Raw genomic sequence first — 21,821 nt, 5'->3', positions numbered from 1 at the left:
CTCTGTCTCCCTTCCCCGCTCACCTTACCCACCCAGGCAGGCCTCCTCTGCCGCCGCCAGCCGGGGAGCCAGTGTCCCCAGACCGTCCACTTCCGTTGTTAACAGCCCTTCGGGACAGGTGTGATTACCTTCAGTTGACAGCATGTGAACCGACTTCCCTGCGGTCATAGAGTTGGAGAGCTACGATGCGGGGGTCAGTCCGAGTCTCCTGGCTCAGGGCACGTGCCCCCAGCCCCTGTGCTGCCCCCACCTGATGGTCCAGGCCACGGTCCATCCACTCCTTGCATCAGTGCATGAAACCCAGGGGAACCCCATTCTGACGCTAGCCATCCGCCCTGCGCTGTTTCCCTCGCTCTCCCCTGAGCTGCTGTGTGTACCCCATTTCCATCCCAACCGCCCTGGCCCTCCCGGGGGGTGGGGCAGCCACCCGCCCCCGCCCTCCCAGAGCCCGCAGCTCCGCGCCGCCACGGAGCACGAGAATGCAGCGGGTCCCAGCGAAGATGCGCAGCTCGCCAAATGATACACCTGTTAGAAGGGACGGAAAATACCTCTTTCCTCATTCTTAGACTGGTCACACGTGGAAATGATTGTATTGGGGGCTAAATAAAATACTAAAATTAACTGCCCTTTTTAAAATACGGCCAGGCCCCTTCTTCTCTCTTTCCAGAAAATAAAATAAAATAAAATAAAATACGGCCAGGTGGAAACTTGAATTGCACCGGTGGCTCCCGTGGTGTTTGTGTGGGGGCACAGCTCTGGGACGCTCAGATCTGAGCACAGATGGAGGCCCACACCTCCCCACGCATACGCGGGGCCCCTGCGGTCGCAGTGCCAGGCTCACTCCAGAGCGGCGGGGGGCTCCAGGCGCCCCGCGGACAGACACCGGCGTGAGCGGTGGGTCCTGAACGAGTGCCGGTGGTTGCCAGTTTCCTTCCTGCTCCCCACTCAGGGCTGACTCTCGCCTCTGTGGAAGCCGCCGCAGGCCGGGGGCGTGTCTCTGAGCGCAGCCAGCTTATCTGTGCCCTCCCACTCGCTGGGCCGGCCGATACCGTATCTCCCTGGGGGCAGCTGGTCCTACCGCAGGAGGCTGGTGTGGCCTCTCCGGTCCCCAACCCGGTCCGCCTCCCACCCCAAACAAGGACTATCTCTGCCAGCTGTGGACGACGAAGATACGGCCAGCGCGGGTGCAGGGACAGGTCAGACGCCACGCCCTGGGCTGTGGGCTGCAGCCCAGACAGTGCCTGAGGACGGCTCTGGAATGCAGGCCCCTCCTTCCTCCCTCTCCTGGAGTGGGGGCGTCTGCTCCTTTGGGAGGAGGACAAGAGGACCTCGGCATCAGGTGGGTGCCTTGTCCTTGGGGGCGCGTGTGTGTGCATGTCTGTGCGTGCGCGCGTCCGTGTGCACAGGTGAGTGTGTGTCTGTGTGTGCGCGCATGTCTGTGTGTGTGCCTGCGCGTCCACAACCACCGGGGCGTCTGTGCGTATCTACGACGTGGCCGTGTCTGGCCGTGTGAGGACGAGTGTGTGATCTTGCTGTTTTCCCAGATCCTTCCAGCTCAGCCCCGCACAGAGAGTGACCTTGAGGTGCCAGCAGGCACAGCGGGTCCATGGCCGCAGCCGCCTCCGTGACCAGCCTGGCGGACGAGGTCAACTGCCCCATCTGCCAGGGCACCCTGAGGGAGCCGGTCACCATCGACTGTGGCCACAACTTCTGCCGGGGCTGCCTCACACGCTACTGCGAGATCCCAGGCACAGACCCCGGGGAGGCCCTCCACGGGGAGGCCCTCCCCTGCCCCCTCTGCAAGGAGCCCTTCCGCCCGGGGAGCTTCCGGCCCAACTGGCAGTTGGCCAGCGTGGTGGAGAGCATCGAACACCTCAAGCTGGTGTCTTCGCCGGACTCGGAGGCAGAGGACCTCTGCAGGGAGCACGGGGAGAAGATCTACTTCTTCTGTGAGGACGATGAGACGCAGCTGTGCGTGGTGTGCCGGGAGGCCTGGGAGCACCGGGCCCACACCGTGCGCTTCCTGGACGAGGCAGCAGGGCCCTACAGGGTAGGAAGGGCACGCGGGGGTCCGGGGCACAGCCTGCCTCCCTCTCCCTGGCCTCCCTCGGGCAGGAGCCCCCGGCGTGCTGCAGCACGTTCCGTGTTGCTCACCTGCGGCCACAGTTTCCGGGACGCAACAAGGGCGCGTGGACTGTTTGGGTGGCCACGGGGGTCCGCCCCGCACGTCTGAGGGTGTCTGCGCTTGGGGGACGATTGTGCCGACAGTGTGATGTGCACGGACATGCATGTGCTGTGGGCAGGGAGGCCTGTGTGCTCGTGTGGTGAATAAACCAGTGTTTGCGTGCAGGGGCGCACTCGGGTGCGCGGTCCTCCCCGTCACCCACGGCGTGTCTGTGTCCACGAGCTCACCGGCGTGACGGGAGAGCATCATCTGTCTTCCTCAGCGTCCCTACGTGGATGTTTGTGTGTGTGAACCTGTTCCTACTCTACTCCAGACCAAGCCGTTTTTACAGCCGTGTGTCGGCTATTTTTATATTATCCAAGTGTCTTCTCCCGTCTGGAATCAGACACAGAAAACGGGTTCTATTCACAACAAGCGACTGTGTGTACGCGTTCCCTCGGACAGAGATGCGAGCAAGTCGGAACACGTTCAAGAAGGGCATATCAGGCTTGGGACAGATCCCAGGCCTCGCTTACCAGACACAAAACAAATTAGGGTTGTTGCTTTTTAAAGACTTTATTTATTTATTTGACAGACAGAGATCACAAGCAGGCAGAGGGGCAGGCAGAGAGAGAGGAGGAAGCAGGCTCCCCGCTGAGCAGAGAGCCCGATGCGGGGCTCGATCCCAGGACCCTGAGATCATGACCTGAGCCGAAGGCAGAGGCTTAACCCACTGAGCCACCCAGGCACCCCAACAAATTAGGGTTTTTAAGCTGAAGACTGCCAGCCTCAGATGGGGAAACTGAGTCATGGGCTGTGTTGGCACGGGGAGAGGTTCCTGGAGAACACAGCGAGAAGGAAAGGGCCTGGAGAGAGCCAGATGCTGCGGACAGTTGGGACACAGGTGTCGTCAGCCAGGGGGTGCCCCCTCCGTCGGGTCATGTCCTCTTCACCAGTCATTGCTTCTGTGTAACGTGCTACATACTTTCTCTCTGCAGGAACAAATACAGAAGTGTCTTGAGTGTCTAAGAAAAGAGAGAGAGGAGATTCAAAGAATCCAGTCGAGAGAAAACGAAAGGATCCAAGTCCTCCTGGTAGGTCTCCGTCTGCTCCTGGATCTTGTCCCCCCCCCACCGGGATCCAGTGGCCCCCTGAAGCCAAGGCCACGTAGCACGGGGGCTGGGAGGTCACTCTAGTGGCCACTCTAGCGGACGCCCACTGGAACGAGCGCATCTCTGCTCGGCGTGAGGTGGGAGTAGGAGTCGGCAGGACCTCCCAGACCTGCTTTGAGGCTGTAAGGACCAAAGGCGATTCGGCACAGGACACAGCCTTGTGCTGAGGGGAGAGCGTGCCCTGTGAGAGGCAGGAGGCAGGCTGTCCCACCCCCTCCCCGGCTAGGCTTCTAGAAGCCCCAACGGAAGGGGCAGGTCCCAGAAACCGCCCAGCAGGAGGGACCTGGGGCAGGGGTTCCCATTCTCCACCCAAGGAGGAAGCCGTGGATCTGGGCCGGAGGAAAGAGAAGGAAAGGGAGGGAGAGGAGGAGGCATCACCCTCCCAGCCTCCCCCCTGCCCCGTCAGTGTCAGGTCGCCACCAGGAGACAGAAAGTGGTCTTCGAGTTTGCACACCTGAGCCAGTTCCTGGAGGAGCAGCAGAGCGTCCTCCTGGCCCAGCTGGAGAAGCTGGATGGGGACATCCTGAGGCAACGGGACGCGTTCGACGTCCTGGTCAGCGAGGAGATCTGCCGGTTCAGCAGCCTGATCTCGGAGCTGGAGGAGAAGAACGGGAGGCCTGCCCGGGAGCTGCTGACGGTGAGACCCCCCCACCCGCAGCCGCCTCTGACTTCCCGCGCCCTCCCCTTCACCCTGAGGGCAAGAGAGGTCCTGAATTCCAGCGCCGGCTGCCCACACAGACCCTGGTCACTCTGCATCCTGGCTTCTCACTGTCCCATGTCCATCGAACTGGGGGGCCCTTTCCTTACCTGCCTCTCGGGGTACTGTGAGATTCCAACAGGAAGATGCAGTGGAAACGAGCAGTTTGAAAAGCATCTCATGCTCTGCAAAGACATGTCCCGTGCTGTTTCCGAGGCCGGGGGTGCTGTGGGGCCACCCAGCACTCAGGAAGCTCTTCCCGAGATAGCGGGGGGGCCCAGCGAGGCATCAGATGGGCAGCGTGATTGGGGGCCACACTCCTGGTTTACGGGACTGAGAGCAGGGGCCTTGGCCTCCAGCAGGCTGCCAGGTCCCTCTGCTGTGTGGTTGCGTGGGATCAGAGGGCTGCTCTGTGACCCCGGACGCCTCACTAGCCCCAGAACTCAGCGGCTGCAGGATCTTGGGTGCTTTTCCTCTGTGGCAACATGGAGTTTGTCTGAACTCCTGCCCTCCCCTCTTTCTCCTAGGACATCAGAAGTACTCTGATAAGGTAAGCTGCCGTTCCCTCGTCTCCCGCGGGCGTGCATACACGGCGTCACACGCCTGACTCTTGCATGCCCACAGCCTTGTCCCGTCAATGGCACAACTTCACACACACACGGGCCTTTGCACGTGCAGCTGCCCAGCGGTGGGCAGTGGAGTGCGTCCCCGAGGAAGTGTGCCTGCCTGTGGGACCTGCTTCCCCTGTGCCCGGTTCGCAGGTGGCCAGCCGAGTCTGGAGACACCCCACTCTTTCCGTGCCCCTAGATGTGAAACCAGAAAGTGCCGGAAACCAGAGGCTGTGTCCCCTGAGCTGGGCCAGAGGATTCGGGACTTCCCCCAGCAGGCTGTCCCACTGAGGAGGGAGATGGAGATGTTTCTGGGTAAGAGGACCCCAGGGTTCCCCCGGGCACGGGGGTCCATGAAGCCAGGGACTGGGAACGCCCCCCACACTCCACCACTGCCCAAGGCTTGAGCGCCCTTTGGCCCGTACCTTCCGGGGCTTTCCTGGCTTCCTTGCACGTGTTGGTAAAATCTGCCGGTCGGGATAACGTAACACTGGAGAGCAGTAATAGAGATGAGGATCTCTGGAAAAAAATTAACTGGTCTGAAAAACAATTACACAAGTAAATCTGATCTGCTGACCTTGAACAATATAAAAAATAATGATTAACAAACCCGTCATTTTTGATAATTTAAAAAGTCTGCAGAGGCACTTGTCATACATGGTAAGTTTCTGATGATGAACACGGCTAATTAATAACCAGGCAGAGTGTTTCTTCGTGCCGTGGGGCTGCTGACTCTCTCGCGTCCCCCCTCCCCCCGGTCTGGCCGGCGCTCGAGGCCCCCGTGGGGACTGGGCCCGTGTTCCTGGAACAGGCCGTGCTGGTGGGAACGGGTGTGATGCCGGGCGTGACTCAGGTGTGCGGCTCTGGCAGCGCCCTGTCCCTGACGTCAGGGGATGATGCTGCCCTTTTCCATGTGGCCTGCCCACAGCAACGCCCGCTGGATGGGCCCACACTGGAACCCGGCAGCCAGCACGCCCGCGGCCAGGCCGTGAGGGACGTCGTCCTCTAATCAGATCTGACCTTCGTTCCAAAAATTTCCCAGGAGAGTGAGAACTCAGTTCGCCCCTTTACCCGTTCTTCTGATCGATGTCTCTGGGGCACGTGCTCTGCCCCACGTGAGAGGCTGCTCAAGGCAGACACAGCGCCCCAGGGCCAGGCGGCCGCCCCCAGACCCCAGAGTCAGACGCACGCTGTCGCTGCTTCTCCAGACGCTGATGTTCAGAAGCACGGGTCTGGGGGTCCGTCTGCTGTCCCTGTCCCGTGCCCCCCGCGCTGGGGCCAGTCTCCTCACCACTGAGCGGGGTGTGGTTTCACGAGACCAACGAGAGCTCATCCTGGTTTGTTCCTCTTCACAGAGAAGCTGTGCTGTGAGCTGGATTCTGAGCCAGGTAGGCGGCCTGCGCCAGGATGGGCGGGGGCGGGGAAGCCGTGGGTCATCGGGCCCCTGCCAGGCGCCCCGGAGTCCCCCGCCCGCACGCACACACGTGTGCACACACACACACACGTGCACACACACACACACACCATCAAGAAGCGCGTGTTCTCCTCTGCACCTGCCGGGCGGGGACAAAGGTCACACCAGCCGGACCAGGGTCATCAAGAAGGGCTTCCTGGGCGAGGGGACTCTGATCTGGGTTTGGAGTCACTGGAGAGCGCACTCGGTCTCCGTGGAATTTAACAGCACGGTTAGCGGGAAGGCAGCCCCCGCAGGAGCCACCCAAGGCACCTGTCGGCCAGAGACCCGGCGCCTCGTGCTGCTGGGCCCACGGCCACACCTGCATCTAGAACCGTCCCACCTGCGGGCCACACTGTGCAGGGTCCGTGCTGTGTTTCATGCTGGGAAGCGCCCTCTGACTCGGACGGATCTAAAATCACGGAGGCAGCGGGAATAAGCTTCAGGCGAGCCCGAGCGCTTGCGGGGGGCAGACCAGGAGTGGGCCTGCCCTCGGGACGGAGCCGAGGTCCTCTCGGCCCTGGAGGTCTCGGAGGCAGGAGGGGTGGGGGCCGGCGGCAGCAGGGCAGGCACCGCCTCGGGAGGCCACGCGTTGGCAGGGACAGGGCTGCCCTCCGAGGCTGGCACAAGCCGAGGACGGCGGGGGTGGAGCCCGGGCGTCTGTGAGCAGGCGGAGCACGCCCCGTCACCGGCCGGGCTGCTCAAAGCCCGGCCTCTGTCCCGGGGGGTCTGCGGGGAAGTCGGAGCAGCGGGACTCCTGCATGGTTCTGGGAGACACGCGTGCCGCAGACCCGGGGACACGGAGAATGACACCAGCAGGCGGGGGCGGGGCGTTAACCGCTCCTGCAGGTGCTACACAGGCGCTGCCGTCTCTGTCCTCTGCAGCGGACATCTGCCTGGACCCCCAGACCGCCCACCCCAAGCTCCTCGTATCTGAGGACCGGCGGCGCGCGCAGTTCTCCTACAAGTGGCAGAGCTCGCCAGACAGCCCCCAGCGCTTTGACCGGGCCACCTGTGTCCTGGCCCTCGGCGGCTTCACGGCGGGGAGACACACGTGGCTGGTGAAGGTGGACCTGGCGCACGGGGGCAGCTGCACGGTGGGCGTGGTGAGCGAGGCCGTGAGGCGGAAGGGGGAGCTGCGGCTGCGGCCGGAGGAGGGCGTGTGGGCCGTGAGGCTGGCCTGGGGCTTCGTGTCGGCGCTGGGCTCCTTCCCCACGCGGCTGGCGCTGCAGGAGCAGCCCCGGCAGGTGCGCGTGTCCCTGGACTACGAGGTGGGCTGGGTGACCTTCGCCAACGCGGTCAGCCAGGAGCCCATCTACACCTTCACAGCCTCCTTCACCCACAAGGTCTTTCCCTTCTTTGGGCTCTGGGGCCGAGGGTCCAGCTTCTCCGTGAGCTCCTGAGAGGCGGTCACCCTCTGCCGGGACCAGCTCCCTGGAGGACGGTGCCAACGCCACCCACGACAGCTCCCGGGGGATGGGGTGGAAGTCCGGCAGGGCGAGGACTTGGAGGACAAGGTGGGTGGCCCCCCATGTGCTGTTCAGGCCTGTTCCTTGACACCCGTGGCCGGCCTGGGGCTCCAGGGACACAGGAGTCCTGGGCTGGGGCCCAGAGACGGGGCTGGAGACCAGCCTGTGGCTACTCTGTGTGATCCGGGACAAGGCGCCTCTCCTCATCTGTCTTCTTCCAGAGAAACGAGGGTTCGTATATGTGCGCCTGCGGGAAGCATCTCTTGGGTGCTCCCGGTGAGCCAGGCAGGATGGGGCCACTGCTGCTGTGAAAATGACAAAAGTCTGGCATCTGCAGGAGCTCACAGACCAGACAGAGGCGGCAAGAGGACGTCACAGCGGGGGCAGGGGGAGAGTGCGGGGCAGGGGGCCCGGCCTGGCCGGAAGGCTTCCTGGGAAGGAGTGCTGTAGACGCTGCGCCCGGGGAGGGAGAAGGTCGGCAGAGGCCGGACTGGCTGGCCCCGCAGCCCTCGGACGCTGGGTGACCGGACCCTGCCCCTGCCCGCGGCCTCCTGGCCCCGACACACGTCAGCTGAGGTGCAAGGCTGGACGTGGTAACCGGCGGCCCACACTGTCCCTTACGGCGGCCGTCACAGTCTGGGCTCGAGAACGGGCTGGTGGGCAGGATGAGGCCCAGAGAGCTGCGCTGTGGGGCAGAGACGCGCCCGCGCACAAGGCTGCGGATTCCCCGCAGGGGGCACCGGCAGCAGCGCCGACGAGGCTCCAGGCCTGGACTCACTGGTGTCCAGGGGTCAGCGTGGGGAAGGGAGAGAGCCAGGGTCGGGAGCATGGAAAGGGAGGGACGTCAGCCGCCCCGGGGCCGGGGTCAGGGGGACGTGAGAGGCTGTGTGCAGAGCATGGTTCTCACGCCCTCTGTGGTCTGGGGCTCGTCTTCCACTCTGTGCAAACCTGTCGCTCCCTGCCAACCTCGTCAGCACTGTTGGCTCTCCTTAAACACAAACTGAAGTGGGGTCACCTCCCCACCTGGGAGCCCGTGCAGGCCAAGGCCCGTGCCTGGGGGTCTGCTTGTCCTTCATGGGGCGCAGGCAGAGGACACGTGGGCCCAGGAGCGGCGGCTGCACGGGGCTGAGCGCATCCTCTGGGCACGTTCACAATGTCTATAAAATATATTTGGGGAAGGGGCACCTGGGTGGCTTGGTGAGTTAAGCGTCTGCCTTCGACCGGCGGGAAGCCTGCTTCTCCCCTTCCCACGGCCCCTGCTGTGTTCCCTCTCTTGCTGTCTCTCTGTCAAATAGATAAATATTAAAATATATATATATATTCCCAGAAAACGTTATATTCAAATCTGTAGATGCGTGTAAGTCTCTCAGTGATGGTAATACATGCCCGAAGCCCCACACCTGGGGTCCACTGAAAACTGGCCTGTGTTTCTGTTGGTGTTGGCAGGCCTGGTAAGACACGAGTGGCCGGTCCGCAGCTGCGAGAGGATGGTGTGCAGTATGTCCCTGAAGCTGCCCCTGAGGAGTCCCGTCTCACGGGCGGGGTGAGGTGTGTGCAACCAAGGTCACGCAGTGAGGGCCGGAGCACCCATCTGGCCCACGGGCCTGAACCACTGTGGGGTGGGCAGGTCCCGGGGAGCTAGCTCACACGGCCACACTCCCCACAAAGAGCCTGCATCTGTTCCCCTCGCTGAGAAACGCAACTGCTGGTGACTCGGTGACTCGGGGCAGCTGTGGGAGCCTGCTTGTCCTGGACCGGCCCTCAGGGTCCCCGCCTGCCCCACAAGAGCTCGGGTCTGAGCCGCCTTCCTGGCTGTCACCCTCTCCAGGCCCCGTGGGAGGGCTGCAGCCTGTCTTGTCAGCCGTGGGTTCCCCTGAGGCTCTTGTCCCCACCCCCCGCCCCAGTAGCAGCACCTTCATTCACCAAGACAGAGATCGTTCCAAAGAAGAGCTTTGTTAGAACTGACGGGTGAAGGAGGAAAAGGGGTTTTCCGCCACAGCCAGGCCTCACGGGGAAGCCATGGCCGGTGGGGAGGGGCCAGGCTCAGAGGGAGAGCTCGCAGCACGCGGAGTGTTCTAGGTGTTCCCTCATTTAATCCTCCCGACACCCGTGCGCTGGTGCCCGCGGGAGCAGCCCCACCATGCACGTGACAGAACGAGGCCCGTGCGGCTGAGCCCCCGGCCAGGTTCCCGCAGAGCCAAGGGCAAGGGCGCACAAGACTCGTCGCACATGCGGACGTGGGGGTTCGGGTCCAAGTCCGGCCGGGGACCACCGTCGGCGTCCGGCGTCCGAGTGTCTGGGCCAGCAGGATGCTGCTGCGGGCAGGAGCGGGGACCGCCGTCCCGGTGTCGGGGTCCGAGTGCCTGGGATGGGCTCACACCGTAGGCAGAACTCATGCTTTTGCAGCCCGGCCTGAGGGCCCTGCTCCCTGTGGGCCGAGGGCCAGAGGCTGTGGCCAGTCGAGTGGCCGCCTGCGGGTCCCTGGCCCGGCCCTCGTGCTTCATCGGCCCAGCGTGGACGGTGTCCGAGGAGTCCTGCCTGCCATGACCACACAGGGTAGCGCAGCAACCAGAGGGACACTCCATGCCCTTTGTAGTCGCGCAGTCCAGCCACAGTCCTGCTCATGGGAAGGGGTCATGGAGCCCTGGAGCGCATGTGGGGGACTGGGCGCTCCTGCCCTAGCACGACATGGGGAGACGCAGGCCCTGCCGTCTGCTCGCGGGCAGCATGGCGGCCTCAGGCCTGACATGTGCGGGGTCAGCTGCGAGCGTGAGCAAGTCTCAGGAAGGAGGCTCAGGCATCTGGTCCGACTGGCGGGGACGAGCCCAGGGGGTCCTGCTCGGGAGATGCGGGGGCCCAGAACCTCCTGGGCCAGCCTCCTGGGGGACTGGCCTAGCAGAAGGAGGGGGAGTTGGGAGGCGGGGGTGGGGGTTGGGGTGAGCCTGGGCGGTCCAGGAAACAGCTGGTGGCAGCCACGCAGGAGGGCAGCAGGGGGCTCAGCATCCTCTTCTGCTGCAGGCCCTCTCCGTTCTGCGGAGTGTTCCTAGAAACCAGGAAACCTCAGCCGTCCTGCTGCCTCGGCCCCGGCGTGCTGCAGGGCGGCCCGAGGCGGCGGGGCAGGGACCCCGCCAGACCCCGGGGAGGCCAAGCGCAGGCACATGTCTGTGGTGTGGATGTGTGGGCGCACAAGGGGGACGGGACGGTCCCTACCTGTCCAGGAAGTCGCCGACCTGCTAGCATAGAGAGCGAGAGAGAGTCAGTCAGTGTGGGCTGGGCACCCCGCTTCTGCCACCTCCAACCCCTCCGGCCCGTCCCAGGCCTCGCAGATCCCAGGGGCCCCTCCTGGCCCCCTGCTCTGCCCCACGTGTCACCAGGAAGCAGGGCTCTGTCACCATGGCCAGCAGGGACCCCCGCCACGGAGGAGGAGCACGGTCTCCATCCTCGCCGTCCACACCTGCAGCAGGTGGGCGCCCAGGCCTTCTCCAGAGTTCTGCTCACCTTCATGAACTCTCTGAGCTTCAAGTCCTGCAGGCACAGGGCCACCAGGACCAGCATGTCGTCCAGCAGGAGCGGCCTGTTCTCGGGCTGGTCTGGCCGCGGCCCGAGGGGGGCTTCCTGCTGCAGGCTCTCCCGCTCAGCCTCCACCGGAACCTGTGGGATGGATCCCCAGAGACTCAGTTTCGTGGGGGCCCCTCACCCCTGGGCCTTTGGGCCCTCCCGAGGCAACACCAGCGCCCCCCCCCCTCACGCCATCAGCAGAGCCCACCGTACAGGCGTGTCGTCCATCACCGGCCTGGCGCTGCCCACCTGTCCGGTGCACATAGCCAAGAGGGACAGACTGGTCCCCCCACAGGGACAAAGGCCTGCGGTTTGTGTTTTCCGGGGATGAGCAGCTTGCGGGCCCTGACGGTGCCTGGGAGCCGGTGAGTGGGACTGGCCTCCGCCGCGTGTCTAAACCCCACTAGGAGCACATGGCTGGACTGGAGCCGAGTCCCTGGGCCAGTGGACCCCGGGGCCGAACCCAGCACCCAGCTCCTGGCCCCCAGGACCCCTCCCGACACACCCATCAGGCTGTTCCAGACACACAGGGGTCAGAGCCCAGCAACCGGCCGCCAGGACCCTCGCAGGCGGCCCCTCCCGGGACCCTGCGCCTCCCCCCAGCCCGGCTGGAGGTTTCTGCCCTCCTGTGCCCTGAGCCGGCAGAGCTCTCTCCTGTGTCTCAGCAACCTCCCCAATCTGTTGGTGAGCAATTCCTAGAGAGACACACAGTGGTCTATCCGCCTGGGGCCTGGGTGGTGGGAGGGCCTGATCACGCGACCTGGTATGGGACAGTTCTGCCAAAAACTGAATGCATGGTGCTTGGGGTCAGGGGCACGGAGCTCACCAGATGGAGGACGACGGGAAAGCAAAGGCAGAGGCGTAACTACGGAAAATGACAGAGTCGCAGGACTTTCTCCCTGGACTCCGGGGTGTTTCCTCCCAACACCCAAACGCTGCGTGTGGACCGCCGTGACCACTGGCACAGTACGCCAGCTCAGCGGACTGACCCCGCGGAGCCGCACAGTCCCGGGCACCCCTTCCCCTTCCTGGACACAAGCCTCGTGGCTCGCAGCCCCACAGCCCCAGGAAGGACAGCTTCTCTCAGTCTCAGATCAGTGTCTCCCTGGGTCCCTGGGTACCCTCTGAAGCTGTGGATACAGTAAAGGGTTTCAGTGCCCTGAACAGTCTGCTTTCAGGGAAGCAAAGCTAAACGAAGCTGGTGCTGCCACAGACACAGGATTTCATGGTTTACGTGCACGGTAAGGGGGTGTCCCCAAGGGCAGCCCCAGGTGGGATCAGCTACAGGTGCTGGCTCCCCTGCGGGGTGACAGGCCCACGAAGCCGCACTGGGGACACGGCACAGTCCTGCGGACAAGATCCCACAGAACGTGGGAGAAGTGAGAGCTCGGGGACAGACCCAGGTCACAAGGAGGTCAGAAAGGAAAGTAGGACATCATTGGTGAGAGAACGGACAGGGTCTGGAGAAGACCACGTCGTGAAAACTGACTCCCGACGCAGAGAAGACCTTCCTGCGTCCAAACGGGAAGACGGCTCTCGACGGAAGGAAGACCCCAGCGTGAAGGTAACCTGGCAACGTCAGCAGAAAATATCGTTAGAGAATCAGTCGTGACCTGTGGCGTCTGAAAACAAACCCTCATCAACATTCACTATTGCGGCTTGGTGACGACACCGTGCACAAAATTAATAGCGAAATGCCAGGTTGAGAGAGGACCGCCCAGGGTCCGAAACCAACAGGAGACTCAGCTGTGGGATGTAGAAAGGGAAGCTGGCGCATCAGGACGAGGACAGGAACCCGAGAGAAGGTTTGCGAAGAACATCAGTCGTTGATTCACAGAAGAGGGCGCGCGAAGGGCTCTCGTGCGCGTGAACAGACGCCCAGCTCACCAGGGACCTCGGAAACGGACGGTTACACGGCATCGAAACCTTGTTTGATGCCCGTCAGACTAACACAGATCTCACACCCCGTAACGCTGGGTGACGGGAAGGTCCGTCTGACCCGCAGGCTGGCCACGGGCGCCCGGGCTGGGCCCCCAGGGTGTGCCCGCCTCAGGGAGCCTCGGATCCTGTCTCTGGGTCGGTGCCCCGGGGGGGCCCTTCCTCAGTTGGGGCTAAGAGGCTCGCGGCAGCACCGCCGTGCCACAGAGAGCGGGGGTCCCGTCCATCTGCTCCTGGGAACGTGCAAGCGCAGCGCGGCAGGCAGGAAGAGCAGGAAACAGGAGAGGCCTACGGTCGTGTCGTGTTCACTCAGCCCGTAAGCACGCGAGGCAGCATATGTTCTACCAAACCCTCTACAAATAAGAACCCAACACAGACGCGCAAAGGTTGCCCTGGGGGGAGACGGACGGTGATTACGTGGAAAACCCAGCAAGCCCAGGAGGGCAGGTGTGGGCCGAAGAGAAGCACGGGAGGCTCGCTGGAGAGCGGCGGTTTCATGCATTAGGTCCCTCCCGCAGGGTCAGGAAAATATTTTCCGGAGATTTTGTCGCAGCTGCTGGCTGTTTATTAGGAGTGTTTTCTAATTTTTGTCATCTTTTGGCCTCATTTTCCCTGGCAGACTCTCAGAACTTACTGCTTCGCTCAGGGAGAAGTGCACAGGGAGACGTGGCGCTCGGAGGACACCACTTGGGAAGCTCTTCCTCACCGCAGGGGTCTGCGGAGGACCGGAGGTCAGAGGCCGGAGGCCGGCAGAGACGCCCAGCAGCCAGAGGCCTCACCTGGGTCCCCGGCCGGCTCTTTGTCCGCCCTCCCGGCCACCTTCCAGGCCCCGCGTCCTCAGGGCCCCGGCACAGCCCAGCCACGGGCTGGCTTCTCTTCGGAAGCTGCTCCCTCCAGGTCCGGAGAGCTCTGGGAATGAAATCCATCTGGACGGCCTCTTTTCGGGCCTCCTCTTCTCTGAGGGGACTGTCCCCATGTCCCTCCCCATCCCCACCCCCGCCCACCCTTCCTTGTCCTGGTCCTCTCTAGACTCAGTCCGGAGGACATTACATCTATCTCCTTGGATGGAGACACCTTTATGCAGGGGATCCCGTGGCTGGATTCTAGGGATCCTACCCCAGGCTCTCTGTGGAGATCCACACGTCTCATCCTGCCGCATGTCTAGGACCCTAAATGTGCCCCAACGTGGACTCAACGTGTCCTAAATGAAGTGACGCCCCCTTCAGACCTGCTCTGCCTTCCATTTCCACCCAGGTTCTTGCCCCGGAAACTCGGGAGGCCCCTCGGGTCCCTCCATTCCCAGGCGGTGTATCCTGCCGACGGCTGTCATCACAAACTCCTCGGATGTGACAGGCTTCTCGGGACTGGGTCTGTGTGCACCCTCGCTCTTCCTCGGTCCCCAACTGGCCAGCTTCTCTGCTAGGTCCCCGCCGGGCGCCACTGGCTCCCCGAGGCCCCCCCGCCACCCCCCCACGGGCCACTGTGACTCCCATCTCAGAGCCTGGCTGGTCTCCCTCCCTCTGCGGCAGAAGCCCGGCAGCAGGGACAGCGCCTGCCTGTCCGTCCTTTGCCAGCAAACACGGTCTTTCCTAACACACTCCAGGAGCTTACTGGGGTCTTTTGCAAGGGAACGAACATTGTTACTTATTTTAGTCTTCCTGTCCTATTTAAAGCGGACCTGAGGACGAGGATTCTGAATCACCTCTGGGCTTCCTTCGAGACTGCGCAGCGTCCCACACAGAGCAGAGCTGGAGAAGCCTCGCCGTGATTGTGCCGGCCTCTTCGGCTGTGGGACACCTGTCCCCGGGCCCTGCACGGAGAGAGCCGGCCTCCCTGGCTTTCTAGATCATATCTCCACCTGCCCATCGTCCCCTCCGATCCGGACTCCCCCTCCTCATCCTATACCATAACACATCCTCAAAGAGTCAATATCTAAATGAAGATTTTGAATACTCACCTTTCATACTGAACAGAATGAAACCCTGGTGAAAATATGTCCATTTTCCACCCAATCGAATACTAACTGGATTGGGGCTGAAGGGTGGGCAGGTCTGTAACGACAATCTTAAAGCCAAGGGGCAAAATAAACATAGTGGATATCCACAAAAAATCTAACACGTAAGAGGACTGGGAGGGTCCTGAGACTCAGCCAACATTAACACACGGTGCAAAGGTGTGCGTTCCGACTGGCCAGGCACACAGGCAGAAATAAACAGAAGGATGGGCCACCTGGGTGGCTCAGTGGGTTAAAGCCTCTGCCTTCGGCTCAGGTCATGATCTCAGGGTCCTGGGATCGAGCCCCGAATAGGGCTCTCAGCTTAGCAGGGAGCCTGCTTCCCCCTCTCTCTGGGCCTACTTGGGATCTCTGTCTGTGAAATAAATAAATAAAATCTTAAAAGAAAGAAAGAAAGAAAGAAACAGAAGAACAGGAGTCAAGAAAGTAGACAAGCGTATGTGCCGACACAGCAGATTACAAGGCTGGGATCCAAATCCGCGGGGCCACTCTGGATTATTCAATAAAAAGGTCGGGAAAAACCAATCTGAACTTGGAAGGTACCTCACACTGCCCCCAAAGTATTCTCTGGGAGACCCCAAGTCCTCTAGAACATGTGTTGAAGGATCGTCACCCAGACAGTCTATGCGATCTCAAAACAAAACAATAACCTTGAAATAACCCCACGTCTGCTGCTCGTGGCGCCCTCACAGAGGGCCATGCGGTGGCTGAAGAATTCGTAAGAATCCATCTAGACACACTGATGGGAAAATGGGTAAATGTCCACGGTGTACTTTTAGATGACAAGAAGGAGCTACCCAACAAATGGAGAATCCTTGGGCTAGGTGGGTGTGGGGCGTTTCCAGAGGGCGTTCACAGTGTTCTGAAAGAGGGAGATGCAGAAACCTACCCATGCTTACCTCCGGGAAGCAGCAAGATTCTCATTTCGAGCTCGTTCCTTACAGTGTTGACTGAATGTATTACCAAGAGCGTGTAACTTTTATGATAAAAATTAAGATAAAAATAACCACTGTAAGCAGGAAGGCAGGCAGGCAGGCAAAGGAAGAGGGAAAGAGAGAATCGTGTACCCATTTCCAGGCTTCAGTACATTGGCGGGATCGACAAATACCATCTGGTTTCACTCATGTGTGATATTGAAGAAACAAAACGAACCAGCAAAGGAGAGAGAGAGAGAGAGAGAACCACAGAACAGCCTCTAACTCCAGAGCACACCCTGACGGCCACCAGAGGGGCGGGGAGGGGGAGGGCAGGCGGCTGCTGGGGGACAGGGGTCCCGCAGGGAGGTGATGTATACCTGAGCTATGTTGCACTGCGAGCTCACTACGCCGGAATTCAACTTAAAGACCATAGTTCCAAAGTCTCATGAAATACACGTAGACAGCCGGGTCCTCACCAGCATATGCAAAAGCTGATCCCACTTCTCACCGAACGTCTAGTTGTATCAAGCAGGGGACCCTAGGGTCTGGTCCTGGAAGAGCTGCCTGTCCTCAGGCCCACGCCCATCCCCCTGATGAGCAAACTGAGGGCCTCTCACGCAGCCTGGGACGCAGCGCCTCACGCACTGCCACTCCTAGATCCCGTCAGCAGACGGACACTGGGGCACCCGCTGTGGGGCAGAGTCTGATGAGGGTTCGAAGCAGGGGAAGCGGAAGGTCGGAGAAGCGCTGAGTTTCCAAGCGTGTGCGGGGGCGGGGCAGGAGGGGGCATTACCCCGTGGGGCAGGAGGGGGCCTTACCTCGCAGAGGCCGACCACGCCGTCTCCCAGAACCTCCTCGGAACAGGGCTGCCGGTGCAGGGGGCGGCAGAGGACTCCGGAGGCCGAGGCCTCGGCAGTGGGCAGAAGCAGGGGGTCGGGATAGAAGAGGGGTGTGCCCTCCGAGCTCAGGGCCCCCCGCAGGGGCTGCTGGCAGGTGGGGCAGACGCGCTCTCCCTCGAGGTCCTTCCACGGAGGCACCATGGCCCAGGCGGTCCTGTCCACAGCCCCCCCTTCTCCTGTGTGGTTCTGGAGGGGCCTGTGCACAGACCACCGGGACAAGAAGGCCCTGATGGAGGGGGACAGTCCATGGGCAGCAGAGGAGGCATGGCTCGGCCCCCCGGGGTCCGACAACTGCCCATTGTCTGCGACCAGGGCCGCGGCCCAGTCATGCACCCCATGGGTCTGCACCTGGCGGAGGTCTCTGCTGGGCCCCGACGCACACCCTCCAGCCTCTGAAAACCTCTCTTGATCTGTCCCGCGTGGGGCGCCAGCAGACGGTTCGCAGCCACTTCTGTTGTCCTCTCCAGAGCCTTCTGTATTTGCAGAGCTCAGAGTGCCCGGAAGGCAAGACATCCTCAGCCTCAAAGCTGACTGTCTCCGACGGGTGGGCAGCGGAGAGTAGGGGATATTTTCAGGCATCCTCGCCCACCCGGGACTGCAGGAGCCTGGGGGCCACGGTGGCAGCGTGTGGCTGCGGCCATCGGCATCCATGTCTCTCCCTCTCGGTCAGTGTCCTTTCCTGGGCAACACGGATTCCACGATCAAAGCACGAAAGAGAAAGAGGACAGGGCGTGTAGAGCCAACCCCGGCCGGGCAAAGTCCGAGCGCCTCTTCCTTCCTTTCAGAGCGTCTCCAAAGAGGAGCCCAAGACGGCCGCCCTTGCCTTAAACATTCTCACTGCCACTTCTCCAGACCACTCGCCTCCCCTCGTGCTGCCCCTCCAGGCCGTCCTCTGGGCTGTCCAGGCAGAAGGCCTTCCGTGAAGGCTCTCCCCGGCGCGAGTCCGGCGCCCTGGGGCAGAGGGGAGGGGCCCCTCCTTCCTGGAAACTCGGGACTGCCGGGGAAAGGTGAAGCCCCAACCGCCACCGGGGTGGGGTCTAGGGCACTGAGTGAGGTGAACGTTGGCTGGGGAAGGTGTGGCTGGTTTGCACCTGGGGAGGGAGAAGGTCTCGGTGTAAACAGGACGCAAGCGAGAGCCAAGTCCCCAAAGCCCCACCTGCGCAGCCCCTGTCGGGTGTCACACGGAAGCTGCCTCTCCATGCGACCCGGGACGGCCCCGCCCACTGTCCTGGGGCTGACCCCCGCCCTGACCCCAGGCGTCCCTGACACCCGCCGTGATGGCTCTGTTGCTGGCTGTGACTCTGGGCCCTGAGTCCAAACCCCACATGGAGTGGAGAAGTGACTAAATAATAAAATCTTTCAATAACAGGAAGAGGCTGGAAACGTGAGGTACTTGGGAGGGCCTCACTCCACGGCCCCTCCCTGTCCCCCCCTCCCCGGCCGCAGCCAGTCACTGTCCCCAAGCCCAGGTCCCTGACTTCCCCTCGTCGCATGAGTGAGTTGGCGTCCTTCTCAGTGTCCGCACCACCTCGTCGTGCGGCTTCCCCCTCTCCACCTCCATGCCAGTCCCCGCAGAGCTGCCTCCCCAAACTCATCCGCTTGGGGGCTGTGTGCACCCCGCTTCTCCCCATCCCCCCGGAACACCCAGTACGGAGCCCCTTCAGCTCCGTGACTTGCTCGGTCCAGCACCTCCCTCTGAACCGTGGTAGACCTGGGATTTTGCCTCCTGAAATCAGCAACCCCGGCCCGGACCCGAGCTCCTCTGCCCGCATCTGTTCCTGTCTCTAGCCCTTGACCCTGCCACGTTCCTGTCCTGTTTCATGATGCCAGGTGGGGAGCCTGCCCACGGCCACACAGGGAACACGGAGAGCCGGGACCCAGATCCCAACATGTGTCGCGCTGACCACATGCTTCCTCGCCCAGGACGTCCCATCTCAGAGCTCAGCAGACGCTTGGTAAGTGGACCGGACATCAGTAGCTGGATTCTGGACAGACGGGGGCAGAACAGCACCTGACACCGTCCGGCCGTGTGTAGAGTCACTCGGTCCTATTCTTGGGTTTCCCACTGGCTAACTGAAAGACTACAAGGCAGGCGTCCGCCCTACCCACCTTCACACCAGCTCAAGAACATGTCGGCATGGACATCATGCAGGGAAAGACAGAGTCGACCCCATTCAGAAAGACGTGCATGGAGGGAGCTCGGCCAGTGACACCTCGATGGCACTGCATGGTGGCAGACGGTGACTGTCCTCCAGACGGCGCATGTCACACACCAGAGACTAAATAACATTCTTGTCCAGTCTGTGTCAGTAAGAAACATCTTCAATCTCTCTGTGGAAAAAAAGCCACCATCACAACATCAAGAGACAAATGATCAAATCAAGCTGTAAAAACAAACATGTTTACAACGCTCGTCAAATTCAGACGGCTGCTTTGCCAACACAGGGAGACACAGGGAGCCTCCGAATACACAAGCAGTATTAGCTGTCGGTGGGAAAACTGGGCAGTGTACGTGGACGCTTCATAGAAGAACCACAGAATATCTCTACCTCATAAACGATGCTCAATCTCGCTCACACGAAGAAAACCCCATTAAAGTGACACTGAAATCAAACGTCCGGACGATGAGAAGACAGGGTGGGGACTTTTCCCGGGGACCCCCATCTGCACATTTTAACCTGGGACAAAGTTTAAACCATTACTTAAGTATTTTAGTATTTTAGAAGAGGGACCATCAGGGGCTAGAATGATCAGATTCTAGACTCAGCAAAACGTCTGGGTGTCAGGACTCCTGGTGGCCCAGTAGGTGAAGCATCCGGCTCAGGTCATGACCCCAGGGTCCTGGGACCAAGTCCTGCGTCCGGCTCCCTCCTCCGTCTGGAGTCTGCTTCTCCCTCTGTCCCTTGCCCTGCTTGGGTGCGCTCTCTCTCTCCCTCTCTCTCAAATAAACAAAATCTTTCTTTTTTCTCAAATAAACAAAATCTTAAAAAAAAAGGAAGAGTGTGACTCAGATCCTCACTCCAGAGCTGGAGAGCTCCTGTTCCGGGCCCATGTCCCCTGACAGGCGACCACGCGTCACAGCTGGAAGTGGAGGGTGCGATTATCCCCCGCCCCACGGCCGCAGCGTAGCCTCGCACAGAGCGCGTGCTCCGGGAGGTCTTGAGCGAGTTGAGCTGCTGTAACATATTGCAGTCAGGAGTCGCCTTGGGTGATTTGCCCCGTTTCCGCCTGCTTGGACCCCCGGTTGCCGCCTCGCTGGGAGGGAAGGCCCGCGTCCGCCTTGCGGCCGCTCTGAACTCCTCACGTTAGTGTGAGCCCCGCTGGCCGGTTTCCTGCTCACCCTCGGGGGCCCCGCCGACAGCAGGGCAGGCTGTCCACCGCGTGACCGCTGCCTCCCCGGAGGACGGCCGGCGGAGACCCGGCCCCAGGCCCGTCCAGGAGCAGCTCCGAGCCCAGATCCCCTCTGATCTGCACTCAGGGGTGCGGGGGGGGCGCCCCCCCTTGCTGCCCCACCACCTCACTTACCACCCTGGGACCTTTGCCACCGCCAACCCACGACTTCAGCTCCTGCCTCGCTCCCTGAGCGATGGGATTAAGTCTCCCCTTCTTTGCACGCTCTCCTCTAGCTAACACAGGGGTGGGCATCTCAAATGCTCCTTCTGAAAGTCTCCAATTAAATCCTAACCGGGAATCCTCGGGACGTGTCCTCAGCCTGCCTCCAAACTGACCACTCAGAAACGTTCCCTCATTGGGAGTCCCACACTGGAAACTGCCTTCTCTGCTGGCCCCTAGGTTCCCTTTCCCCCGCTGTGGCCGCCCCTGGAAGGACAGCTCCCCTTGCCGGGACGTTGGGGTAAAGGCCACAGCCAGCCGTCCCCTCTGTCCCTTGGCAGTGGCGCTGACACGGGGCCGTGGCCTCCCTGAGCCCCAGAGCCAGCCAGATCCTTCCTCCTGCCCCTTGGAGACATCATCAGCACCCCAAATTCAAGGTAGCTTCTGAATTATTCTTACCTGGTTCCCTGCCCCCTAGTCTGGCACAGATGAAGGAGGGGTCCTTCAGCCGTGCGGGGCCCCGTCTCTCTGTGAGAGGCAATTGGTGCTGTCCCAACACAGGACGCAGATCTGCGCACCTCTCTGGAGGGGACCACGCTCCACGCTGCCCAGACCCAGGGGCGCTGTGACGTTCCTTTCAAGAAGGATGGTTTCCAGAGGTGGGGATGGTTGAAAATAGGTGATGGGGCGCCTGGGCGGCTCAGTCCTTGGAGCATCCAACTCTTGATCTCGGCTCAGGTCATGATCTCAGGATCCTGAGTTCGAGCCCCACGTGGGCTCCATGCTGGGTGCGCAGCCTACTTTAAAAATAAATAAAATTAAAAACTTAACTAAAAAATAAAGAAAATAAAAAGGATAGCTTTAAAGCTGGCATTGTAATTCCTCAGGGCAAGAGATTCCCGGCTGAGGCACGTTAACTCAGTGTGTAGGTTTGGGGAGGAGGAGGGGCACACAGCCGTGCAAGCCAAGCAGAAGAAGGGTCCGGCCCGGGAGAGACAGCCGGCAGGGCGGCCAGAGCCGGGGGCCAAGGCAGGAGGCTCGCGGGTAAAATGTCAAAGAAGTGAGAACGGAGCCTCAAGTGTTCTGCTCTGGAATTAGGAAACGGAAGGTCAGGGGCGCAGGAACTGCAGCCGCGCGACTCAGGGGATACCTCAGGACCGTGGCGAAAGCTGGTCTCCTGGAGGCCCCGGGATTCTACCCGACGGCACGGAGGCCACGGCCTGAAGGGAAGGCGAGGGTCCTCCTCCAGGTGGTTAAAGGGTCCTGGAGTCCTAAACTCCGTGTGATCCCACTCGTGTGGAGCACATGCACAGCGGGAGGACCCACTCGTGTGGAGCACATGCACAGCGGGAGGACCACAGGGGGAGGAGGGAAAACTGA

At 61.6% G+C, this 21,821-nt stretch overlaps 2 protein-coding genes and 1 long non-coding RNA gene across 6 annotated transcripts; 1 reads left to right on the top strand and 2 right to left on the bottom strand.

The window, feature by feature from the left end:
- Positions 1-1,054: 1,054 nt before the first annotated feature.
- LOC101689322 (tripartite motif-containing protein 10) lies at positions 1,055-8,838 on the top strand. Of its 2 annotated transcripts, XR_001177641.2 has the most exons (9): positions 1,055-1,339; positions 1,545-2,050; positions 3,163-3,258; positions 3,743-3,973; positions 4,561-4,583; positions 4,841-4,956; positions 5,997-6,029; positions 6,980-7,611; positions 7,785-8,838. XR_001177641.2 is itself a non-coding variant. In XM_013050664.2 (8 exons), exons 2-8 carry the CDS (start codon positions 1,607-1,609, stop codon positions 7,495-7,497), a joined length of 1,461 nt encoding a protein of 486 aa, XP_012906118.1. In that variant the 5' UTR covers positions 1,055-1,339; positions 1,545-1,606; the 3' UTR covers positions 7,498-8,838. The 2 variants fall into 2 exon arrangements, 1 of the variants encoding a protein (XP_012906118.1); XM_013050664.2 differs by having other exon boundaries at positions 6,980-8,838.
- Positions 2,859-5,455, bottom strand: LOC123390245. Its single transcript, XR_006604893.1, has 4 exons — positions 5,067-5,455; positions 4,144-4,218; positions 3,791-3,931; positions 2,859-3,156 (listed from the first exon to the last, which is right to left on the bottom strand). It is a non-coding gene; the product is annotated as an uncharacterized LOC123390245 (long non-coding RNA).
- A 659-nt stretch (positions 8,839-9,497) lies between the features above and the next one.
- Positions 9,498-21,232, bottom strand: TRIM40 (tripartite motif containing 40). 3 transcript variants are annotated; one of them, XM_004781863.3, is made up of 6 exons: positions 20,901-21,232; positions 18,999-19,220; positions 16,809-17,980; positions 11,062-11,214; positions 10,774-10,796; positions 9,498-10,606 (listed from the first exon to the last, which is right to left on the bottom strand). In XM_004781863.3, exons 3-6 carry the CDS (start codon positions 17,538-17,540, stop codon positions 10,456-10,458), a joined length of 1,059 nt encoding a protein of 352 aa, XP_004781920.2. In that variant the 5' UTR covers positions 17,541-17,980; positions 18,999-19,220; positions 20,901-21,232; the 3' UTR covers positions 9,498-10,455. The 3 variants fall into 3 exon arrangements, with proteins under 3 accessions (XP_004781920.2, XP_044929871.1, XP_044929872.1); XM_045073936.1 differs by having other exon boundaries at positions 10,774-10,793; XM_045073937.1 differs by having other exon boundaries at positions 10,474-10,793.
- Between the last annotated feature and the right edge of the window lie 589 nt (positions 21,233-21,821).

The sequence above is a fragment of the Mustela putorius genome, unplaced genomic scaffold, assembly GCF_011764305.1.
Source record: "Mustela putorius furo isolate JIRA1106 unplaced genomic scaffold, ASM1176430v1.1 tig00537295_pilon_pilon_pilon, whole genome shotgun sequence".
In the NCBI taxonomy this organism is placed as follows: Eukaryota; Metazoa; Chordata; class Mammalia; order Carnivora; family Mustelidae; genus Mustela; species Mustela putorius.
Note: the sequence above shows the minus strand (reverse complement) of the source record. Positions and strands in the feature narration are given on the sequence as shown.